Consider the following 23,423-nt stretch of genomic DNA (forward strand, 5'->3'; position numbering starts at 1 on the left):
TACTACTACCACCATCACCATCATGGCCATTGCTACCTTCACCATCACCATAACCACTACTACCATCGTCCTCATCATCACCACCAGGATCCCTACAACAGAGGAGAGGCCAACCTAAGATTGTTCTCTTTTTGGGACTAACTGAAATTTGTTCTGCAGTGTGTGACATTACAAATGGTTGCCGAGTATCTTGTCACCATTGTCTTTTGTTGGATACTTTTTCATCTCCTGATTATGCACCCAATCTTGAGGAGATCTGCCTGCTAAAATGATGGCTAACAAGTCTCTTGTTCCTAAAAGTACTCATACAGGCACTTGGAGTAACAGGTCCCGAGGCAGTCGGCTTTACTCCCAAGTCCCTTTCTTTCTGCTATAGTCTCCCTGTACACTCATCTCATTGACTTCTGCTCTTGAGATGGCTTTGTTTATGCAGCAGCTGTACCCACTGCATTAGTAAAGAGTAGATCAGCTGGGCGTTTTGCTGGAATTCGATCCCTGCCTCATTTTTTGGTGCGGGTACACTTGAAGCCCATGGCTTGGCTCACAAGAACTGCATGGTGCTGGTCAGATAGCATCTCCGAGGACTTCTGGCAGACAAACACAAGGCCACAGCGTAGCACTCAAAATAGCACATTCTTTGACTTGTTACCCTGTGGTTTCATGTGCAGGTCTGAATCTAGAAAAATAAGTTGTTTGTTCTGCCTTGTACATACTCAGAATTACTTTTTGTTCCAATCACTCTATCCTGAGTTGTCCCATAAATTCTTCAGACACTCCAAGATCCATCTTCTTTAGCCATCATTTGATGGTCTTCCCACATGATTGTGCTGTAGGTGACAGATGGAGCTGTGTACAGAGCAGCTTTGCGTCCAGGTCTGAACTTGATAATTAGATCTTTACTTTCTCTGAGCTTGATTATTTTCCCCCAAGCCTTAAAAGTAAAATGGTTTTGCTTTTTATTGTAAGGAAATTGTTTCCAAATGTCATTAAATCAGGCATTGCCTCTAGTTTATGCAAAACATTTCATGAAACTATTAGGATAGCTTTGTGCTATTGTGAGCTTCTTGTGCAAAATGCTTCACAAAAAGTCAGGAAACAATTACTTCCTATCACAACCTCAGTACACTGTTTCAGCACCTCCACATTCAATTCTCTTTGTGATGACTAAATGGGAATTCAGATGTATATTTCAGTTGCCGTTGACATTTACTGCTTCAAGGAGTTGTTGCTTCTCTCAAAGGTCCACAATTCAGGGAAGCTGTCCCTGTGTGAACCAGCCTGAATTGTTACAGCTTGTTGATCAAAGCAGTCTAGAATCTGACAGGCATGGTTAATGATATACACACAGTCTTGCCCAGAAAGGTAAAAGTGATAACTACTGGAATGAGCAGCTTGTTAATACTGGGAGTGCTTTAATTCTTAACCCTGTAAGTAATGGTTTAAAGTTAAGATAAAAACTGCCTTTACTTGGGTAAAGCAGTGTTTGTTTTTGTAGTATTTGAACAGTTGTTGTATTATTCTCTCTCCCTTTTTTGCATTCCTCTCAACATTTGTTTTTCTTGACATCAGGAAAATCAGAATCTAGGAGATTAAGAAAGACTAATGGTAGTTAGACATGCCACACTAATTATTAAAGTACAGAACTTTGTTTCCTCAAGCTAAAAAAAATCACATTTCATCCTGTCTTCAAATTTTTCTTAATCAGTGTCTAGTTATCTATTGCTGCTGTAACAGAAATACCACAAGTGGATGGCTTTAACAAACAGAAATTTATTCTCTCGCAGTTCACGAGGCTAGAAGTCTAAATTCAGGGTGCCAGCTCCATGGGAAGGCTTTCTGTCTCTGTTGGTTCTGGAGGAGCTGGTCTAGGAGCTTCTCAGGACAGGAAACCTGGGTCCAAAGGATGTGCTCTGCTCTTGGCTCTTCTTGCTTGGTGTTAATGAGGTCCCTTTCCTTTCTGCTCAGTTATCTCTTTTATATCTCAAAAAATATTGACTCAAGATGCAGCCTAATCCTGTAGATTGAGCCCTGCCTCATTAACATAACTGCTTCTAACCCTGCCTCATTAACATCATAAAGGTTAGGATTTATACCACATAGGATAATCACATCAGATCACAAAATGGTAGAAAACCACATACACTGGGAATCATGGCCTAGCCAAGTTGACACAAATTTTGGGGGGACACAATTTGTCTTAGTTATCTAGTGCCGCTATAACAGAAGTACCACAAGTAGATGGCTTTAACAAAGAGAAATTTATTTTCTCACAGTCCAGTAGGCTAGAAGTCCAAATTCAGGGCATCAGTTCCAGGGAAGGCTTTCTGTCTCTGTCAGCTCTGGAGGAAGGTCTTTCTCATCAATCTTCCCTTGGACTAGGAGCTTCTCTCACAGGAACCCTGGGTCTAAAGGACACACTCTGCTCCTGGTGCTTCTTTCTTGGTGGTATGAGGTCCTCAACTCTCTGCTTGCTTTCCTTTCCTTTATCTCTTGAGAGATAAAGGTGGTCCAGGCCACACCCCGGGGAAACTCCCTTTACCTTGGATCAGGGAAGGGACCTGAGTAAGGGTGGTGTTACTATCTCATCCTAATCCTCTCAGCATAAAATTACAACCACAAAATGGAGGACAACCACACAATACTGGGAATCATGGCCTAACCAAGTTGATACACACATTTTGGGGGAGACATAATTCAATCCATGACGTTCCACCCTTTGGCCCCCAAAAATCACATTCTTGAAATATGCAAAACATATACATCTCATCATATCATAGCAAAAGTCTTAACTCTAAGTCCAAAATAAAAAAATTTCTCTTCATCTGTGAAATCTAGAATACAAGTTATCTGCTTCCAAAGGTGTAATGGCAGAACAGGCACAAGCTAGACATTTCCATTACATATGGGAGAAACTGGAGGAAAAGAAGGGATAACAGGCACCAAGCAAGTCAGCAGAACACGTTAACGTTAGCCCTCAAAGCTTTGAAAATAACCCTCTGTTCTCTGAGACCATTTATACAATAGCCCTGCCCTCCAGACTCTAGATATTGGCCACACTCTCCAGATTCTGAATGGAGGCCCCTTGGCCTCAGCTCTGCCTTCCAGGTCTACTGAGACAGCAACTCTGCTCCCTCAGCTTTAGGCACGTCATTCTCCTGGTCCATCTGAGTGGTGACTCCACCCTTAGAAACACCAGAGGCCTTGGCTCCACCCTTTGAAACCCCAGAGGTCCTGGCCATACCTTTTGAGACTGAGGCAGCTCGGCTACTTGTGTTGTCCCTTCAGCTTCTGCTTCCTGGTGCCCTGGCCTCTTGGCTCCTTGGGCCTCACACCTGCATCTACCCTGCTTGGACAAGCGTTCCAAAGCTCTGTAGATCCCCTGATAAGTGCCCAGAGGCACCCCACTCCACCAGGAAGCCTCCTGCACACAGGCACTCAGCTTTCTTGATCTGTGGATCGGCAAGCCTAGCTCCACCGGTAAGTGCCTGGAGGCGCCCCTCTCCACCAGGAAGCCTTCTGCACACAGGCACTCAACTCTCTCACTCAGCGGGTCGGCTCCAGAGCTGTCTGGCGCTGGTCTCCTGGTTCTGCTGCTGCTGATTCTCTTCACTACTGCCTCTCTGCCGCTGCAGGTTCTCTGCTGCTGCTGGCCCTCTGTTGCTGCTGCTCCTCTATCCATTTACAGTTTCAAAACCATTTCCACATTTTAGGTATCTGTTAGACCAGTACCCCACTCTCTCAGTACCAAATTCTGTCTTAGTTATCTAGTGCTGCTATAACAGAAATACCACAAGTGGATGGCTTTAACAAAGAGAAATTTGTTTTCTCACAGTCCAGTAGGCTAGAAGTCCAAATTCAGGGCATCAGTTCCAGGGAAGGCTTTCTGTCTCTGTCAGCTCTGGAGGAAGGTCTTTCTCATCAATCTTCCTTTGGACTAGGAGCTTCTCTCACAGGAACCCTGGGTCTAAAAGACACACTCTGCTCCTGGTGCTTCTTTCTTGGTGGCATGAGGTCCCCAACTCTCTGCTTTCTTTCCTTCCCTTTTATCTCTTGAGAGATGAAACGTGGTGCAGGGAAACTCCCTTTACCTTGGATCAGGGAGGTGACCTGAGTAAGGATGGTGTTACCTAATCCTCTCAACATAAAATTACAATCACAAAATGGAGGACAACCACATAATACTGGGAATCGTGGCCTAACCAAGTTGATACATGCATTTTGGGGGGGACATAATTCAATCCATGACACAATTCAATCCATAACAATCAGAAACATCTTTTCTGGCTTTACTGTGCCCTCCTCCAAGTTAGCCTATCTTCTTTCCTGGTTAAACCGCAGCCCACACTTGGATGCTCATCCCACATGTCCCTCTCATTGGTGGACTAAGGTGTGTGAGATGATGGTTAGGGCGTCTAGGAGACCAGCGGGTGGCTAGAGAGGGCATTGGTGGGATTCACCTTCTGGGAGTTCTTCAGAGCTTAGAGAGAATAATGTTTGAGCCACAATACCAGTTTATTAATTTACTGTGGGAATTATACCCACCTAGGTTTTTTTTTTTTTTAATGCTTACAGAATAGTACAATCTTGTCCTTTAATCAGAACTGTAGGGGGAAATACCATCTACAATAGGATTTAAAAAAAAAACAAACTGCCTTAAATAAATGTGCCAAATTATCTCTACTAACAACGTCTCCTCATAAAAAATGTAAAGCATTATTTAAAGAAATTAAAGAAGATCTAGATAAATGGAGGGATAAACCAAATTTATGAATTAGAGGCCTTGATATTATACAGACATCAGTTTTCTCTAAATTGATTTATAGAGCTAATGCAGTTAGCAACAACTTTTCTTTTCCTGAGAATAGCAGGTCAATGTGAAAGCTGGACAATGAAAAAGGAAGATCGAAGAATTGATTCCTTTAAACTATGGTGTTGGTGAAGAATATTGAATGTACCATGAACTTCTAGAAGAACGAACAAATCTGTCTTGGAAGAAGTACAACCAGAACGCTCCTTAGAAGCAAGGACGGTGAGACTTCGTCTCACATACTTTGAACATGTTATCAGGAGGGACCAGTCCCTGGAGAAGGACATCATGCTTGGTAAAGTAGAGGATCAGTGAAAAACAGGAAGACCCTCAACGTGATGGATTCACACAGTGGCTGCAACAATGGTGTCGTGGATTGAATTATGTTCCCCCCAAAATGTGTATCAATTTTGCTGGGCCATGATTCCTGGTATTGTGTGGTTTTTCTGTATGTTGCAAATCCTGCCTCTATGATGTTAATGAGGGAGGATGTGCGGCAGTTGTGTTAGTGAGGCAGGACTCAATCTACAAGACTGGATTGTGTCTTGAGGCAATATCTTACGATATAAAAGAGAGAACCCAGTGGAGAGACAGGGAAACCTTACACCACCAAGAAAGCAGTGCCAGAAACACAGTGTGTCCTTCAGACCCAGGGTTCCTGTGCAGAGAAGCTCCTAGTCCAGGGAAACATTGATAAGAAGGCTGACAGAGAGAGAAAGCCTTCCACTGCAGCTGACACCCTGAATTTGGACTTTTAGCCTACTTTACTGTGAGGAAATAAACTTTTCTTTGTTAAAGCCATCCACTTGTGGCATTTCTGTTACAGCAGCACTAGATGACTAAGACAAATGGGCTCAAGCATAACAACGCCTGTGAGGATGGTGCAAGACTGGGCAGTGTTTTGTTCTGTTGTACGTAGGGTTGATATGAGTCAGAACCAACCTAACAACATCTAATAACAACAACAAGAATAGCTGGGAACACTCTAGAAAAAAAGGAAAAAGGAGAGGAAGAGGAAGAGGGTGGAGGAGATGACAATTATAGGGGGTTCAACACCAGAGATCAAGACTTACTATAAAACTAGTTAAGACAGTGTGGTATCAGTGCAAGGATGGACAACAAGACCCAGAAAACAGGATCCAGAGTCCACATGCTGACCGTGTATATGGGAACACGGGATTTACAATAAAGGTGGCACTGTAGGGCAGTGGGGAAAGGATGGTCTTATAATAAATGGTGCCAGGTTAACTGGATCCATACGGGAAAAAAAAAAAAGGGATCTCGACCCCTACACACCGTTACATACCAAGGAAGTATCAGATGGACTGTTGAAACTTCTAGAAGGTAACAGGGAGAGTTAGGAGGTCTGCGGGGAAAGATTTCTTACACAGGAGAAAGAGTCCGCTCCATGAGGAAAGGACTGATGAGTCAGACTACGTTGGAGTACATTAACCCAGTAAAAACCCAGTGCAGTGGAGTCAACTCCGACTCATAGCGACCCATTAAGAACACAGAAACCCAAACCATGGAGTGGGCGAAGATGAAGTGGTGTCGTTAAATGACAGATTCTGTAGTTGAATTATAAAATTTTAACGAAGATTTTACATGGGAGAAAGCTGAACACTGAACTGCTGCAGCAAGGAAGCCTGGCACTCGAGGAGATGCCAAGGGCTTCGGTTTGAGAAGGACAGTGGTCTCCTTTTATGAGAGGCTTTGAGGAAGTTGTTGTTGTTAGTTGCTCTCGAGTCAATTCTGGCTCATGGTGACTCCACATGTGCAGAGTTGAACTGCTGCACAGGGTTTTCAATGCTATAATCTTTCAGAAGCAGATCGCCAGGTCTGTCTTCTGAGGTGCCCTGGGTAAACTCGAACCTCAGAAAGGCTGGCCACCTTCCCAAGGCCTAGCCAGGTGGACGGGGGTGGGGACGAGCTGCCAGGGCCAGGGTGGTCAGCAGCATGTCCCAGCCTTCTCTGGCTCTGTCAAGTATGTGCATTCTTCCAGGAGGGAGTGTTTTCTCTTCATGGCTGTGACTTGCTTTTGACGGGTGGACATGGGAATTCTCACAGGTATCAACCCTTGGGATACAGCACGCGTGTTCCTTAGGGCAAGGCTGAAATGACTGTGTTGCCGTGTTGCAGACGGACGTGATGCACCAGAACGTGTATGACTACATCCACGTGGATGACCGCCAGGACTTCTGCCGGCAGCTGCACTGGGCCATGGACCCACCCCCGGTGGCGCTAGGGCAGCCCACACTCCCAGAGACAGGTGGGTCCAGGGGTGCTGTGGGGAGACCAGGGACACCACCGGCACGCATGCCTGCACCGTGTGTTTCACGGCCTTTGCTTACACCGTGCGTTCAGACCCTGCCACCTTCTTTGGGAGACCTCTGCTGTTTTCCAAGGCTGCCTCCCCAGGCCCCTCCAGCCTTCTGTGGGTCCCACAGCCTGCTCTGGTTCTAGGAGCATTTGCATTGCTGGCTACTTTACTGTGTGTGAGCCAGGCTCTCCATCACCTCCTGAGAAGCTGCCAGGCTTGTCCCTTGTTTTGCAAACTCCCCTCCGTTATGCACATCTTCCAGAAATTTCTCTGGTCCCATTGGATTTACTTGAAAAGAGCCCCTGAGAGATTACTGCCTGTTGAGGGATGGTTGCCCCTTTGTGCGAGGACCCCCTGCAAACCCAGGCTTACCAATCCAGCCCCTGCCCCTTTGTGCATGGACCCCCTGCAAACCCAGGCTCACCTGCCCAGCCCCTGCCCCTTTGTGCATGGACCCCCTGCAAACCCAGGCTCACCCACCCAGCCCCTACCCCTTTGTACAAGGACCCCCTGCAAACCCAGGCTCACCAGCCCAGCCCCTGCCCCTTTGTACGAGGACCCCCTGCAAACCCAGGCTCACCGGCCCAGCCCCTGCCCCTTTGTGCAAGGACACCCTGCAAACCCAGGCTTACCCACCCAGCCCCTGCCCCTTTGTGCAAGGACCCCCTGCAAACCCAGGCTCACCGGCCCAGCCCCTGCCCCTTGGTGCAAGGACCCCCTGCAAACCCAGGCTCACCGGCCCAGCCCCTGCCCCTTGGTGCAAGGACCCCCTGCAAACCCAGGCTTACCCACCCAGCCCCTGCCCCTTTGTGCATGGACCCCCTGCAAACCCAGGCTCAGCCACCCAGCCCCTGCCCCTTTGTACGAGGACCCCCTGCAAACCCAGGCTCACCAGCCCAGCCCCTGCCCTGCCTGACAGAGAGAGGGCTCTTTGCACAGCTCAGCTCAGCAGGCCTCACTCTCTTGGATTGACGTCAGAGGAAAGTGAGTGCTTTCAGCGCTGAAGGGGCAGGCAGGCTCGGGTCCCTGAGGCCTCAGGGATGGTCTGCTGGGCGCGCCCGGTGCACAGAGCTGCTCCCTGGCTCTTTCACACATTTCCAGAGAAGTTAAACAGTTCAAGGAGAAGTTTCCACCACAACTCACCCAGCAGCACAATTTACCTTACAAAGTTGAATGAAAAATGTTAGCAGCAGTGATTACACGCAATGACACCAAAAGCACACATAGATACTGAAAACAATGGCTTTGAGGCAAGGCGCACGGACACAAAGCTCCCCTGCGCGGTGCTCCTGCGGGGCTGCGGGTGGTGGGGTGCCGGGAGAGACAAGTTCACCGCTCGCTGTCCCACGCGAGCCCTACGTTTATCGGACTTCTCCCTCGGCCGCCCTCCTGGCCTCACCTGTGCTGCCGAGACAGGAGAAGATTCCGTCCTGCAGAGACTGCTCCAGGCCCAGGATGCGGGCGCGGGCCCGCCCCCTGAATTCGCCGCCTTCCTGACGCGCTGCTTCGTGTGCCGCGTACGCTGCCTGCTGGACAGCACCTCGGGCTTCCTGGTGAGTCGGGGTCGTGGGTCACCAGGTCGCTAGGATACATCGCCCTGCTGTAGAGGGAAGCGGCGGGGGAGAGAGGGACATGCTCTCTGACGCTGGGTCTCCTTGCTGCGCCGAGGGTCCACTGACCCACCGCAAGCCCTTGGTGGATCGTGTAACCTGCGTGACCTGCACCAGGTGCAGCCAGCGGCCCTCCTCCCAGTGGAGGGGGTGAGGAGCTCACAGATACAGGCTCCCCACACACCGTCTCCTGGGGCTGCCTCAACAGGGTACAGAAGTGGGTGCTTTAAAGAACAGAAATTCATGGCCTCAGTTCTGGAGGCTGGGAGTCAGAGATCGGGGTGGCAGCCATATGGATTCCTCCTGAAAAACTGCCCCAGGTCTCTCTCCCAGCTTCGCAGGGCTCCAGGGGGCCCTAGTGTTCCTTTGCCGCCTGTAGATCCATCCTTGCCAGGGTCTGTCTGCCCCTGTGGCTGCACCTGTGTCTGTCTGTGTGGCTGCACCTGTGTCTGTCTGTGTGGCTGCCCTCCTCTTTTATAAAGACACCACTTGTACTGGGTCAGGACCCACCCTGCTCTGGTACGTCCCTGGTAACTGATCACATCTTCTAACAAAGACCCATTTCCCAACAAGGTCATGTTCACAGGCACAGGGGTTAGGACTTCAGCACATCTTTCGGGGACACAGATCAGGCCCTGTTACAGGTGACCTGATAGTACAGAACCTGGATACAGGAGGCCCAGGCATGACGTGTGAGTAAGAGGACAGACTGCTGTCTGCTACAGACGTGTGAGCTTGACGAAAAAAAAAAAAAAAAAGAGCTTCCCGTAAATGTATTTAAAAATTTGAAAACATCTGAGGTGGCTTTTTACACAACCTGACACTTAATTCAGCTTCCATTGTGGCTTTATTTAAAATTAATTTTACAAGGTTCTTTTTCAAGTATACCCAACGTCCAAGGTCTGAAGAGGTATAAGGCACTGCCATCACGGCAGCGCTGACCCAGACCCCAGCTTCCAGACTTTAACACCTCTCTTGCCAACAGACTCTTGGGGTTCCCACTCCTCATAGCCCACCGTTTCCTCAGTGAGCTGGGCAGCACATTTTATATCATTTGGCATCTCAGAAAAAACCCACACCCGTTGCTGTAGGGTGGATTCTGACTCATAGCGACCCTACAGGACAGAGTAGAACTGCCCCACAGGGTTTCCAAGGAGTGCCTGGTGGATTCAAACTGCTGACCTTTTGGTTAGCAGCTGAGCTCTTAACCACTGTACCACCAGGCCTTCATGTGGCTTCTAAGCAGGAGAAAAAGGCCAAAAAGGAGGATGAGCTCTCCTTACCAGCTGGAGGGGGTCTTTCTCACCTTGGTGCTTCCCGAGGGCAGGAGGCTAAGCGACTGGTCAGAGAGAAGGTGTGAAATGCTCAGCGGGCTGTGAGCACGCTTTGTCCATGCTGTGTGGGGTGCCGCGTAAGCTTTGTGGCAGGGTCAGCGGGCTGTGAGCACACTTTGCCCATGCTGTGTGGGGTGCCGCATAAGCTTTGTGGCAGGGGTCAGCACGCTGTGAGCACGCTTTGCCCATGCTGTGTGGGGTGCCGCATAAGCTTTGTGGCAGGGGTCAGCACGCTGTGAGCACGCTTTGCCCATGCTGTGTGGGGTGCTGCATAAGCTTTGTGGCAGGGGTCTCAGGGAACCGGGCAGCAGGGGCGTGGTCAGGAGAGCCGGTAAGAGAGTGGCTGGCCGGCCAGCAGGGGCAGCAAGGACACCAGGCCTGCACTGGCCTTTACAAAGAAACACCTTCCAGGTCACACAGCCATCCTAGACCCTCTGCTGCCACTGGTGTCCATGATTCCTCATCTTTTATTTAGGCACTCAGTTAACACACACATACACACTTGAGAGTAAAATATCAAAATAAAAGATGTTATTGTCTCTCATTTTATAGTATTTTGTTCTAATTTTTGTATAAATTAAGGTAGTTACTATTCATTGGCTGATAAGAAATGTTGTCACTTATTTTTAAAAAATGGATAATCCGTTTCAGGTTAACTGAAAACTCATTTCCAGATGACATGGATTGGGGGTACTTGACAATCAAGCAGAGACTGAAATATAGATAAAAATGGAACTGCAAAATAAAGGACTGAATAAAGGAAATGTGAGCAAGAGAAATTAGTTTGAAGCTGAAATGTTCCAATAAAACATACAAAACCAGTGTTGGGGTATTTTTCCAGTAAAGCCTGTCACTCCACAGCACTCTCCTTCCCAGAATGCACTGTGACAAGGTGCCAGGAGTTGAAACACGGCAGCCATGGGTGACCTCACAGCCCTTTCCCAGTGTGACACCCTGTGGCTGTGACAGCAAGGTCCTTATTGTTAAATTTGCAAAAGTTTTGCGATGCTGCTGACATTCCACTGGTAACGTGGAGTCCGCTGTGGCGGAGCACTTACAACACAGAGAGCTGGATGGTGGACTTCCAGGAGCACACCACTGCCTTGAGTCCTCCCACCCAGCGTGTGACAGGCAGACAGTAGGTGCTCTGCAAGTGTCTGTTTAGTGAACAAATCCATGGACAGATGGAAAGGTGAATGGATAGATGGATGGATGGACAAAAGGGTGGATGGATGAGTGGACAGATGGATGGATGAAGGAAGGACAGACAGAAGGATGAATGGATGGATGGATGGGTGGGTGGGTGGGGGGATGAAGAAACGAAGGGAGGGAGGGAGAAGGGATAGATCACAAATAGAAGGATGGATAGAAGGAAGGAAGAAACGATGGACAGAGAGAAGGATGGATGGATGGATGAATGGGAGGAAGGACAGAAGCATGATGGATAGAAGGAAGGACAGGAAGACTGGGGTGGTGCTTTGGGGTCATTCTTCCACCAAGGGCAAAACACCCTAAAGGCACTTGGTAACTAACCCAATTTTAGGTCAGCCTTCCAATTATAGAGAAACCTTTTGTTTTCTCTTTTTATAGCTCCTAAATAATTTGCTGGCTTTTTAGCTCACATTACACACTAGATAAATTAAATCATGTTGTCCCTAAGTTTCATCACTTTGAATATAGAATAGTCAGTTGGAAGTCGAGTGAACACTGACGTAGCCCTTGGAGATAGTCTGCTTTGGCTGATGGCTCTGTGGTGGGCTGGCCGCAGCCGGGTGGATACACTCTTGTGCACGCCTGTGTGTGGCATTCACACACAGAAACACACTTGTCAACTAAAGGACGTTAAGGAGGCTCCGGAGAAACCATGAACTACTTGAAGGCCCTGGGATAGCCCTGCTTGTCCCATGTTACCAAGAGTTACCAGTGCCCTAGGTGTTCATTCACCCACGGAGCGATCAGGGTAGGTGTCTTCTCCATGGCTCTGTTCCTGGAGGATGCCAGTCACTGTCAGCCATCTGGCCACTGTGCCTTTTGACCATGTTGCTAACTTGCTTCTTTGTCTCTGTCTTTGCAACACCAGACAATGCAGTTTCAAGGAAAACTGAAGTTCCTGTTTGGGCAGAAGAAGAAGACACCATCGGGGACAGTCCTGCCGCCCCGGCTCTCCCTGTTCTGTGTGGCAGTGCCGGTTCTTCTGCCGTCTGTGGCGGAGATGAGGGTGAAGACCGCCCTTCTGCGGGCCAAGCCCAGGGCGGACGTTGTGGCCACAGTGGACACCAAGTAAGTGCCACCTGTGGGCGCCACCGTGCTCTGCTGCTCACTGCCACTTGGTTTGATTTTCAAATTGCTGCAAATGCCTCTACACCTTAATATTCCCTGTATATTCCGTCTCCATTTTCAACAGGTGGTAAACCAAGAAGCACTTTTTTTTTAATTTTTATTGTGCTTTAAGTGAGTTTACAAATCAAGTCAGTCTCTCACACAAAAACTTATATACACCTTGCTACACACTCCCAGTTGCTCTCCCCCTAATGAGACAGCCCGCTCCCTCCCTCAACTCTCTCTTTTCGTGTCCATTTCGCCAGCTTCTAACCCCCTCTATCCTTTCATCTCCCCTCTAGGGAGGAGATGCCAACATAGTCTCAAGTGTCCACCTGATCCAAGAACCTCACTCCTCACCAGCATCCCTCTCCAACCCATTGTCCAATCCAATCCGTGTCTGAAGAGTTGGCTTTGGGAATGGCTCCTGTCCTGGGCCAACAGAAGGCCTGGGGGCCATGACCACTGGGGTCCTTCTAGTCTCAGTCAGACCATTAAGTGTGGTCCTTTTACAAGAATTTGGGGTCTGTATCCCATTGCTCTCCTGCTCCCTCAGGGGTTCTCTGTTGTGTTCCCAGTTAGGGCAGTCATCGGTTGTAGCCGGGCACCATCTAGTTCTTCCGGTCTCAGGCTGACATAGTCTCTGGTTTACGTGGCCTTTTCTGTCTCTTGGGCTCGTAATTGCCTTGTGTCCTTGGTGTTCCTCATTCTCCTTTGATCCAGGTGGGATGAGACCAATTGATGCATCTTAGATGGGTGCTTGCTAGCATTTAAGACTCCAGACACCACTCTTCAAAGTGGGATGCAGAATATTTTCTTAATAGATTTTATTATACCAAATAACTTAGATGTCCCCTGAAACCATGGTCCCCAAACCCCCACCCCTGCTACACTGGCCTTTGAAGCATTCAGTTTATTCAGGAAACTTCTTTGCTTTTGGTTTAGTCCAATTGTGCTAACCTCCCCTGTACTGTGTGCTGCCTTTCCCTTCACGTAAAGTAGTTCTTATCTACTACCTAATTAGTGAATACTCCTCTCCCACCCTCCCTCCCTCCACCCTCTCGTAACCATCAAAGAATATTTTCTTCTCAGTTTAAACTATTTCTCGAGTTCTTATAATAATGGTCTAATACAATATTTGTCCTTTTGCAACTGACTAATTTCACTCAGCATAATGCCTTCCAGGTTCCTCCATGTTATGAAATGTTTCACAGATTCCTCACTGTTCTTTACCCATGTGTAGTATTCAAGCATGGTGTTTTTAAAGGGAGTGAATTATGTAGGCAACAATTGTTAGTAAAAAGAAATGCTTTTCAAACTCATGTTTTCAAAATGTGGCACCAGACGCTGCCTATAAGGCTTCAGCCCTGAGTCCTCCACCACAGACTGGCCTCAGGGAAGTGCCTGGAGCTGCTCGCCATGGGGGTGGGTGTTGGGACCTGCCTTCTACCTCTGCTTCTCTCTTCAGTTCCTCCTTTCACATAGGGAGGAGCGAAGCCATTCCACTGGTGGGAGAAATGCCCGAGACGGGGGGTCCCCGGCTCCTCCTTCTGCTGACCCCGCCGGCCTGAGACTACCCAGAGCTTTCTTGGCTTCCTGACAGTAGAAAAGCCCTGTACCAAGTTTCCCAGGCAGTGTCCTGCGATTTCTGGTTAGGCCTGTGTTGTGTGGCCAGCGGGGCTCAGAGGCACTCCTATGAACTGTGCAGAAGACACCTGTGAGTGGACAGGCATCGGGGACCTCTGAGGTGTGACGTCCATCTTCCCCAGCAGGTCTGTGAGACCCCTCCTGCACCTGTCACAGGTGCCGTTTGTCCCTGGACCCCCTTTTGCCCTGGGTGGCTGCCCCCCCAGCAGGCCCATCTCCCTGGGGCTTTGAGAGGGGCTGCAGCAGCTACAACCTGACCTGGGCTTGGAAGGAATAACTCAAGAGTGGGCGCAGGACGTGAGTGTGGGGCACCTTAGTCCTCACCTTACCTCTCACCACCACCCACCCCTGGCATTGTAGTTGCGCACACTCCTTGAGCCCTCCCTGTTCCTCACTGCGCCTCTGACACCTGCAGTGACGCTTACCCGTGGACCACGGGCCCAGCCTCCTCCTGGGAGTCTGCCCCCACTCGCCCCCTCCTGCTTGCACGTCGGCAGCCATGGCGAGGCACTTCCTGTGCGGTTACAGCGCTGCCAGACTGTCTAGGATGCGGGTGCACAGCTCCCTGCTTCTCACCCTGACCTGGGGGTGACCTGGCCGTGTAGGGACTCCTGCCCCTGGGTGCTCCCTCGGGGCCCAAGCATGGAGTAAAGGGGCTGATCTGAGCCTGGCTCTGCCCGGCCTTTTGGGTGGCTGCAGGTGGCCGCAGCCCTCGGTGTGTCTGTGTCTGTCTTGTTGACTGTGATCAGATTCCCAGCACGTGCTCTGTGACTCCAGGGCCCCTCTGCCCTCCTCTCTTCTAGGCCCCTCTGCCCACCTCTCTTCTAGGCCCTTCGGTGCCACGCCCCAGCCGGTGACTGAAGTGGGGCTCTGTCCCCTGCCCTGTGCACTTGGCTTCGTTAGCACACCATCACTTGTGAAGAAATCCCACTCTTTTGGCCTGAGTGTCTGCTAGTGGCTTCTCCACTTTGTGTTATTGTTGTTAGTTGCCATGGGGTCAATTCTGACTCATGGTGACCCCATGTGCAGAGGAGAACTGCTCCATGGGGTTTTCATGGCTGTGACCTTTCACAAGAAGATCTCCAGGCCTGTCTTCTGAGTCATCTCTGGGTGGGTTTGAACAGCCAATCTTTTGGCTGAAAGTGGAGTGTTTAACCATTTGTTCCACTCAGGGACTCCTCCACTTGATGGGATAATTATCGAGTTGGAAGGAAATCTTAGCAGGCATTTAATTCGGCTCGCTAACTCAGATGTGTACCTCTTCTACAATGCTCAGGAAGAGCAATCTCACAAGGCTGCGCATACTGGTGGAGAGACGGGGAACTCGCCCCCTCACGCACCAAACATTCCACACCCAGACAAAACTTTGCCAGAAGATTCTTCTTTGTGTTGACCTGAAATCTTACTCCATATAACCTCTGTCCTATATGGTCTCAGTTCTGTTTAAACAGCCTTACTCCCAGGCTGTGGTTCCCAGATTCTCCCCAGTCCAGGTTGAGTTTCCTCTGATGTGTACAATGAGTCATCAGCCCCTTCAAAGGGCAGCGCCCGGGGAGGCTCACAACAGACCAAACAGTGTAAAGTCAATATAAATGGTCATCTCTCCTGTTCTGAGCGTGCTACCTGTGTTAATACAAGTATTATGGCAGACTCGTCCTTCTGCTATTGCAGACCCTATTGCTGGTTAGATATGTCTCATCTGTCCTGTGCTTCTGTTCACTTTCCGTTTTTCAGATCTCAGCCTCATCAGACTCCAGCCTTCGGGATGGTTAGACCTGGGATTGCACACGATCTAGCACATTTGTTCTGCCTTCTCCCTGACGTCTTCAGTTTAATAAGCATGCCCTCTGTGTTCTCAGCCATGTCTCCCACAGACAGGTCACACCCAACAGAACCCGCCTGCCAGCCCAGAGCTCCGTCTGTCAGATCCCAAAGATGCCGTGGGGACCCTTGTTAAGCACCTACTGACATCAAAGGACAAACATGAGGATGCTCTGTGACTCGGCCTCAGGGGACTTGTGCTGACCCCTTCCGGGGCTGACCCCGTCTGACCATCGTGGGTGGCACCAGCTGGGTGGGCACTAGGTGCACATCCCCCAGGCCCCACCTCACCACATTTTCAATCCTTGGCCCATCCCGCCCTTCTGTGGGTGTGAGTCTTCATTCCACCTCAAAGTCCATAATTCACATTTACCTTTTAAATTACCATTTAAGCAAACAGTAGCCGCAACTATGGGAAGGCTTCCTGTTCTGTGTGTTGGTTTCTTGCTGTCCTTATTTTCTTTCTGCTCATTGTGGCCGGGCAGAGCCTCCACAGCTGTCTGCAGTTGGTGCACTGCCTGCTTCCAGGGACGAGTTCCCACCTCTCTGCTGCAGGTCCCACCCTGTGCACAGACGGATGGAGGCTTCCAGGGCTGAGGCTCCAATAAACATACAAAATGTCATAAAATATGAGGGAGGGAAAACAAACACCCAAGGAGCCATCGATGTAGTAGTAAGCTAGAATATGGAGGTATGCACAGCCTAGGGGTTACTGTGCGTGGAGCCACACCTGGTTGTACAGAGGTAATCGTGTTGGTGTTAAGTGCTGGCCAGGTGTTCTCCACTCAGCAGCCCCACGTGACAGAGTAGAACTGCCCCGTGGCTGTACTCTTTACAGAAGTGGATCACCTGGTCTTTCTCCCTCTGAGCCCCTAGGTGGGTTCAAACCACCACCAGGGCTTCTTAGAGGTAAACTGAAGTGGCTTCAAGTGCGGCAGACCTTTTGAGCTGGGGCAAGTGGTTAATGTGCTTGGCTGTTCACCAGAAGGTCAGAGGTTCGAGTCCACCCAGAGGATCCTCAGAAGAAAGGCCTGTGGTCTAACTTCTGAAAAATCAACCATTGAAAACCCTGTGAAACACGGTTCTCTACTGACACACGGGGGTTGCCATGAGTGGGAATCAACTCCACGGCAAGTGGGAGCGGCTGTGCTCTCTGACACCTTCCTCATCTTCAGTTACTGCCTAGGAGTGTTTTTGTTTTCTTTCCTGTGTTTTTTAAACTTCTTTCGCTTTATTTTTGTAGCTGAAATTCATTTAATGAGCTTTCTCTTTTCTGTATGTTTTTGCAGTCTTAAAAATAAGCCAAAGGGAAAATCTCAGCAGTCAGGTCTGCATGGAGAGGGCCCTCCGCCCCCTGGCGCCGGTGCGGGGAAGTGCAGGATGCGGCCAAGGCGCGACGCTCGCGGGGCCGCACTACGCGTGCGCACAGGAGCCTAACCCGGTGCTCTTGCTGCGCAGGTGGCGCTGCCGGCGGGAGAGCCAGGTGTAGGAACAGAAAGGTGTGGGGAGAGAAAGGCGGGGGACAGAAAGGTGTGGGCACAGAAAGGTGTGGGGACAGAGAGGCGCGGGGACAGAAAGTCGGGGGACAGAAAGGTGTGGGGACAGAAAGGCGGGGGACAGAAAGGCTGGGGACAGAAAGGTGTGGGGACAGAAAGGCGGGGGACAGAAAGGCTGGGGACAGAAAGGCGGGGGACAGGAAGGTGTGGGGACAGAAAGGCGGGGGAAAGAAAGGCGGGGGACAGAAAGGTGTGGGGACAGAAAGGCGGGGGACAGAAATGTTTGGGGACAGAAAGGCGGGGGACAGAAAGGCGTGGGGACAGAAAGGCGGGATACAGAAAGGTGGGAGACAGAAAGGTGTGGGGACAGAAAGACGGGGGACAGAAAGGTGTGGGGACAGAAAGGCGGGGAACAGAAAGGTTTGGGGACAGAAAGGTGTGGGGACGGAAAGGTGTGGGGACGGAAAGGTGTGGGGACGGAAAGGCGGGGGACAGAAAGGTGTGGGGACAGAAAGGCGGTGGACAGAAAGGTGTGGGGACAGAAAGGCGGGATACAGAAAGGTGGGAGACAGAAAGGTGTGGGGACAGAAAGACGGGAGACAGAAAGGTGGGAGACAGAAAGGCGGGGGACAGAAAGGTGTGGGGACAGAAAGGCGGGGAACAGAAAGGTTTGGGGACAGAAAGGTGTGGGGACGGAAAGGTGTGGGGACGGAAAGGTGTGGGGACGGAAAGGCGGGGGACAGAAAGGTGTGGGGACAGAAAGGCGGTGGACAGAAAGGCGTGGGGACAGAAAGGCGGGATACAGAAAGGTGGGAGACAGAAAGGTGTGGGGACAGAAAGACGGGGGACAGAAAGGTGGGAGACAGAAAGGCGGGGGACAGAAAGGTGTGGGGACAGAAAGGCGGGGAACAGAAAGGTTTGGGGACAGAAAGGTGTGGGGACGGAAAGGTGTGGGGACGGAAAGGTGTGGGGACGGAAAGGCGGGGGACAGAAAGGTGTGGGGACAGAAAGGCGGTGGACAGAAAGGTGTGGGGACAGAAAGGCGGGATACAGAAAGGTGGGAGACAGAAAGGTGTGGGGACAGAAAGACGGGAGACAGAAAGGTGGGAGACAGAAAGGCGGGGGACAGAAAGGTGTGGGGACAGAAAGGCGGGGAACAGAAAGGTTTGGGGACAGAAAGGTGTGGGGATGGAAAGGTGTGGGGACGGAAAGGTGTGGGGACGGAAAGGCGGGGGACAGAAAGGTGTGGGGACAGAAAGGCGGTGGACAGAAAGGCGTGGGGACAGAAAGGCGGGATACAGAAAGGTGGGAGACAGAAAGGTGTGGGGACAGAAAGACGGGGGACAGAAAGGTGGGAGACAGAAAGGCGGGGGACAGAAAGGTGTGGGGACAGAAAGGCGGGGAACAGAAACGTTTGGGGACGGAAAGGTGTGGGGACGGAAAGGTGTGGGGACGGAAAGGCGGGGGACAGAAAGGTGTGGGGACAGAAAGGCGGTGGACAGAAAGGTGTGGGGACAGACAGGCGGTGGACAGAAAGTTGTGGGGACAGAAAGGCGGTGGACAGAAAGGTGTGGGGACAGACAGGCGGTGGACAGAAAGGTGTGGGGACAGAAAGGCGGGAGACAGAAAGGCGTGGGGACAGAAAGGCGGGGGAGAGAAAGGCGAGAGACAGAAAGGTGTGGGGACAGAAAGGTGTGGGGACAGAAAGGCGGGGGACAGAAAGGTGTGGGGACAGAAAGGCGGGGAACAGAAAGGTTTGGGGACAGAAAGGTGTGGGGACGGAAAGGTGTGGGGACGGAAAGGTGTGGGGACGGAAAGGCGGGGGACAGAAAGGTGTGGGGACAGAAAGGCGGTGGACAGAAAGGTGTGGGGACAGACAAGCGGTGGACAGAAAGTTGTGGGGACAGAAAGGCGGTGGACAGAAAGGTGTGGGGACAGACAGGCGGTGGACAGAAAGGTGTGGGGACAGAAAGGCGGGAGACAGAAAGGCGTGGGGACAGAAAGGCGGGGGAGAGAAAGGCGGGAGACAGAAAAGTGTGGGGACAGAAAGGCGGGGGACAGAAAGGTGTGGGACAGGAAGGCGGGGGACAGAAACTTGGGACAGAAAGGCGGGGGACAGAAACTTGTGGGGACAGAAAGGCAGGGAACAGAAAGGTGGGAGACAGAAAGGTGTGGGGACAGAAAGACGGGGGACAGAAAGGTGGGAGACAGAAAGGCGGGGGACAGAAAGGCAGGGGACGGAAAGGTGGGAGACGGAAAGGTGTGGGGAAAGTTGTGGGACAGAAAGGCGGGGATAGAAAGGCGGAGGACAGAATGGTGTGGGACAGAAAGGTGTGGGGACAGAAAGGCGGAGGACAGAAAGTTATGGGGACAGAAAGGTGTGGGGACAGAAAGGCGGGGGACAGAAAGGTGGGACAGAAAGGCGGGCTACGGAAAGGTGTGGGGACGGAAAGGTGTGGGGAAAGAAAGGTGTGGGGACAGAAAGGCGGGGTACAGAAAGGTGGGAGACAAAAAGGTGTGGGGACAGAAAGACGGGGGACAGAAAGGTGGGAGACAGAAAGGCGGGGGACAGAAAGGCAGGGGACGGAAAGGTGGGAGACGGAAAGGTGTGGGGACAGAAAGACGGGGGACAGAAAGGTGGGAGACAGAAAGGCGGGGGACAGAAAGGTGTGGGGACAGAAAGGCGGGCTACGGAAAGGTGTGGGGACGGAAAGGTGTGGGGAAAGAAAGGTGTGGGGACAGAAGGGCAGGGTACAGAAAGGTGGGAGACAGAAAGGTGTGGGGACAGAAAGGTGGGAGACAGAAAGGCGGGGGACAGAAAGGCAGGGGACGGAAAGGTGGGAGACGGAAAGGTGTGGGGATGGAAAGGTGGGAGACAGAAAGGTGTGGGGAAAGTTGTGGGACAGAAAGGCGGGGATAGAAAGGCGGAGGACAGAATGGTGTGGGACAGAAAGGTGTGGGGACAGAAAGGCGGGGGAACAGAAAAGTGTGGAACAGAAAGGTGTGGGGACAGAAAGGCGGAGGACAGAAAGTTATGGGGACAGAAAGGCGGGGGACAGAAAGGTGTGGGGACAGAAAGGCGTGGGGCAGAAAGGCATGGGACAGAAAGGCGTGGGGACGGAAAGGCGGGGGACGGAAAGGCGTGGGACGGAAAAGCCGGGGGACGGAAAGGCCGGGGGACAGAAAGGTGTGGGGACAGAAAGGCGGGAGACAGAAAGGCGGTGGACAGAAAGGTGTGGGGACAGAAAGGCGGGAGACAGAAAAGCGTGGGGACAGAAAGGCGGGGGACAGAAAGGCGGGAGACAGAAAGGCGGTGGACAGAAAGGTGTGGGGACAGAAAGGCGGGGGACAGAAAGGCGGGGGACAGAAAGGCGGTAGGACAGAAAGGCGGTGGACAGAAAGGTGTGGGGACAGAAAGGCGGGGGACAGAAAGGTGTGGGGACAGAAAGGCGGTGGACAGAAAGGTGTGGGGACAGACAGGCGGTGGAGAGAAAGGTGTGGGGACAGAAAGGCGGGGGCAGAAAGGTGTGGGGACAGAAAGGCGCGGGGAGAGAAAGGTGTGGGGACAGAAAGGCGGTGGACAGAAAGGTGTGGGGACAGACAGGCGGTGGACAGAAAGGTTTGGGGACAGAAAGGTGTGGGGACGGAAAGGTGTGGGGACGGAAAGGCGGGGGACGGAAAGGTGTGGGGACGGAAAGGCGGGGGAGAGAAAGGTGTGGGACAGAAAGGCGGGGGACAGAAAGGCGGGAGACAGAAAGGTGTGGGGACAGAAAGGCGGGGGAAAGAAATGTTTGGGGACAGAAAGGCGGGGTACGGAAAGGTGTGGGGAAAGAAAGGCGTGACAGAAAGGCGGGATACAGAAAGGTGGGAGACAGAAAGGTGTGGGGACAGAAAGGTGGGAGACAGAAAGGCGGGGGACAGAAAGGCAGGGGACGGAAAGGTGGGAGACGGAAAGGTGGGGGACAGAAAGGCAGGGATAGAAAGGCGGAGGACAGAATGGTGTGGGACAGAAAGGTGTGGGGACAGAAAGGCGGGGGTACAGAAAAGTGTGGGACAGAAAGGTGTGGGGACACAAAGGCGGAGGACAGAAAGTTATGGGGACAGAAAGGTGTGGGACAGGAAGGCGGGGGACAGAAACTTGGGACAGAAAGGCGGGGGACAGAAACTTGTGGGGACAGAAAGGCAGGGAACAGAAAGGTGGGGGACAGAAAGGTGTGGGGACAGAAAGGCGGAGGACAGAAAGGTGTGGGGACAGAAAGGCGGGGAACAGAAAGGTGTGGGGACAGAAAGGCGGGGGACAGAAAGGTGTGGGGACAGAAAGGCGGGCTACGGAAAGGTGTGGGGACGGAAAGGTGTGGGGAAAGAAAGGTGTGGGGACAGAAAGGCGGGGTACAGAAAGGTGGGAGACAGAAAGGTGTGGGGACAGAAAGGTGGGAGACAGAAAGGCGGGGGACAGAAAGGCAGGGGACGGAAAGGTGGGAGACGGAAAGGTGTGGGGAAAGTTGTGGGACAGAAAGGCGGGGATAGAAAGGCGGAGGACAGAATGGTGTGGGACAGAAAGGTGTGGGGACAGAAAGGCGGAGGACAGAAAGTTATGGGGACAGAAAGGTGTGGGGACAGAAAGGCGGGGGACAGAAAGGTGGGACAGAAAGGCGGGCTACGGAAAGGTGTGGGGACGGAAAGGTGTGGGGAAAGAAAGGTGTGGGGACAGAAAGGCGGGGTACAGAAAGGTGGGAGACAAAAAGGTGTGGGGACAGAAAGACGGGGGACAGAAAGGTGGGAGACAGAAAGGCGGGGGACAGAAAGGCAGGGGACGGAAAGGTGGGAGACGGAAAGGTGTGGGGACAGAAAGACGGGGGACAGAAAGGTGGGAGACAGAAAGGCGGGGGACAGAAAGGTGTGGGGACAGAAAGGCGGGCTACGGAAAGGTGTGGGGACGGAAAGGTGTGGGGAAAGAAAGGTGTGGGGACAGAAGGGCAGGGTACAGAAAGGTGGGAGACAGAAAGGTGTGGGGACAGAAAGGTGGGAGACAGAAAGGCGGGGGACAAAAAGGCAGGGGACGGAAAGGTGGGAGACGGAAAGGTGTGGGGATGGAAAGGTGGGAGACAGAAAGGTGTGGGGAAAGTTGTGGGACAGAAAGGCGGGGATAGAAAGGCGGAGGACAGAATGGTGTGGGACAGAAAGGTGTGGGGACAGAAAGGCGGGGGAACAGAAAAGTGTGGAACAGAAAGGTGTGGGGACAGAAAGGCGGAGGACAGAAAGTTATGGGGACAGAAAGGCGGGGGACAGAAAGGTGTGGGGACAGAAAGGCGTGGGGCAGAAAGGCATGGGACAGAAAGGCGTGGGGACGGAAAGGCGGGGGACGGAAAGGCGTGGGACGGAAAAGCCGGGGGACGGAAAGGCCGGGGGACAGAAAGGTGTGGGGACAGAAAGGCGGGAGACAGAAAGGCGGTGGACAGAAAGGTGTGGGGACAGAAAGGCGGGAGACAGAAAAGCGTGGGGACAGAAAGGCGGGGGACAGAAAGGCGGTGGACAGAAAGGTGTGGGGACAGAAAGGCGGTGGACAGAAAGGTGTGGGGACAGAAAGGCGGTGGACAGAAAGGTGTGGGGACAGACAGGCGGTGGACAGAAAGGTGTGGGGACAGAAAGGCGGGAGACAGAAAGGCGTGGGGACAGAAAGGCGGGGGACAGAAAGGTGGGAGACAGAAAGGCGGTGGACAGAAAGGTGTGGGGACAGAAAGGCGGGGGACAGAAAGGTGTGGGGACAGAAAGGCGGGGGACAGAAAGGCGGTAGGACAGAAAGGCGGTGGACAGAAAGGTGTGGGGACAGAAAGGCGGGGGACAGAAAGGTGTGGGGACAGAAAGGCGGGGGACAGAAAGGTGTGGGGACAGAAAGGCGGGGGGCAGAAAGGTGTGGGGACAGAAAGGCGCGGGGAGAGAAAGGTGTGGGGACAGAAAGGCGGTGGACAGAAAGGTGTGGGGACAGACAGGCGGTGGACAGAAAGGTTTGGGGACAGAAAGGTGTGGGGACGGAAAGGTGTGGGGACGGAAAGGCGGGGGACGGAAAGG

The 23,423-nt window shown here is 52.0% G+C and overlaps 1 protein-coding gene across 1 annotated transcript in view; it reads left to right on the forward strand.

The window, feature by feature from the left end:
* AHRR (aryl hydrocarbon receptor repressor) overlaps positions 1-23,423 on the forward strand; it is a 161,576-nt gene that overhangs the window by 123,168 nt on the left and 14,985 nt on the right. Inside the window, exons 6-8 of the mRNA XM_049858336.1 lie at positions 6,947-7,076; positions 8,544-8,680; positions 12,152-12,351. Of these exons, the coding sequence (XP_049714293.1) occupies positions 6,947-7,076; positions 8,544-8,680; positions 12,152-12,351 (467 nt within the window). The remainder of the gene's footprint in view (positions 1-6,946; positions 7,077-8,543; positions 8,681-12,151; positions 12,352-23,423) is intronic.

Source organism: Elephas maximus, chromosome 2, assembly GCF_024166365.1.
Source record: "Elephas maximus indicus isolate mEleMax1 chromosome 2, mEleMax1 primary haplotype, whole genome shotgun sequence".
Lineage (NCBI taxonomy): Eukaryota > Metazoa > Chordata > Mammalia > Proboscidea > Elephantidae > Elephas > Elephas maximus.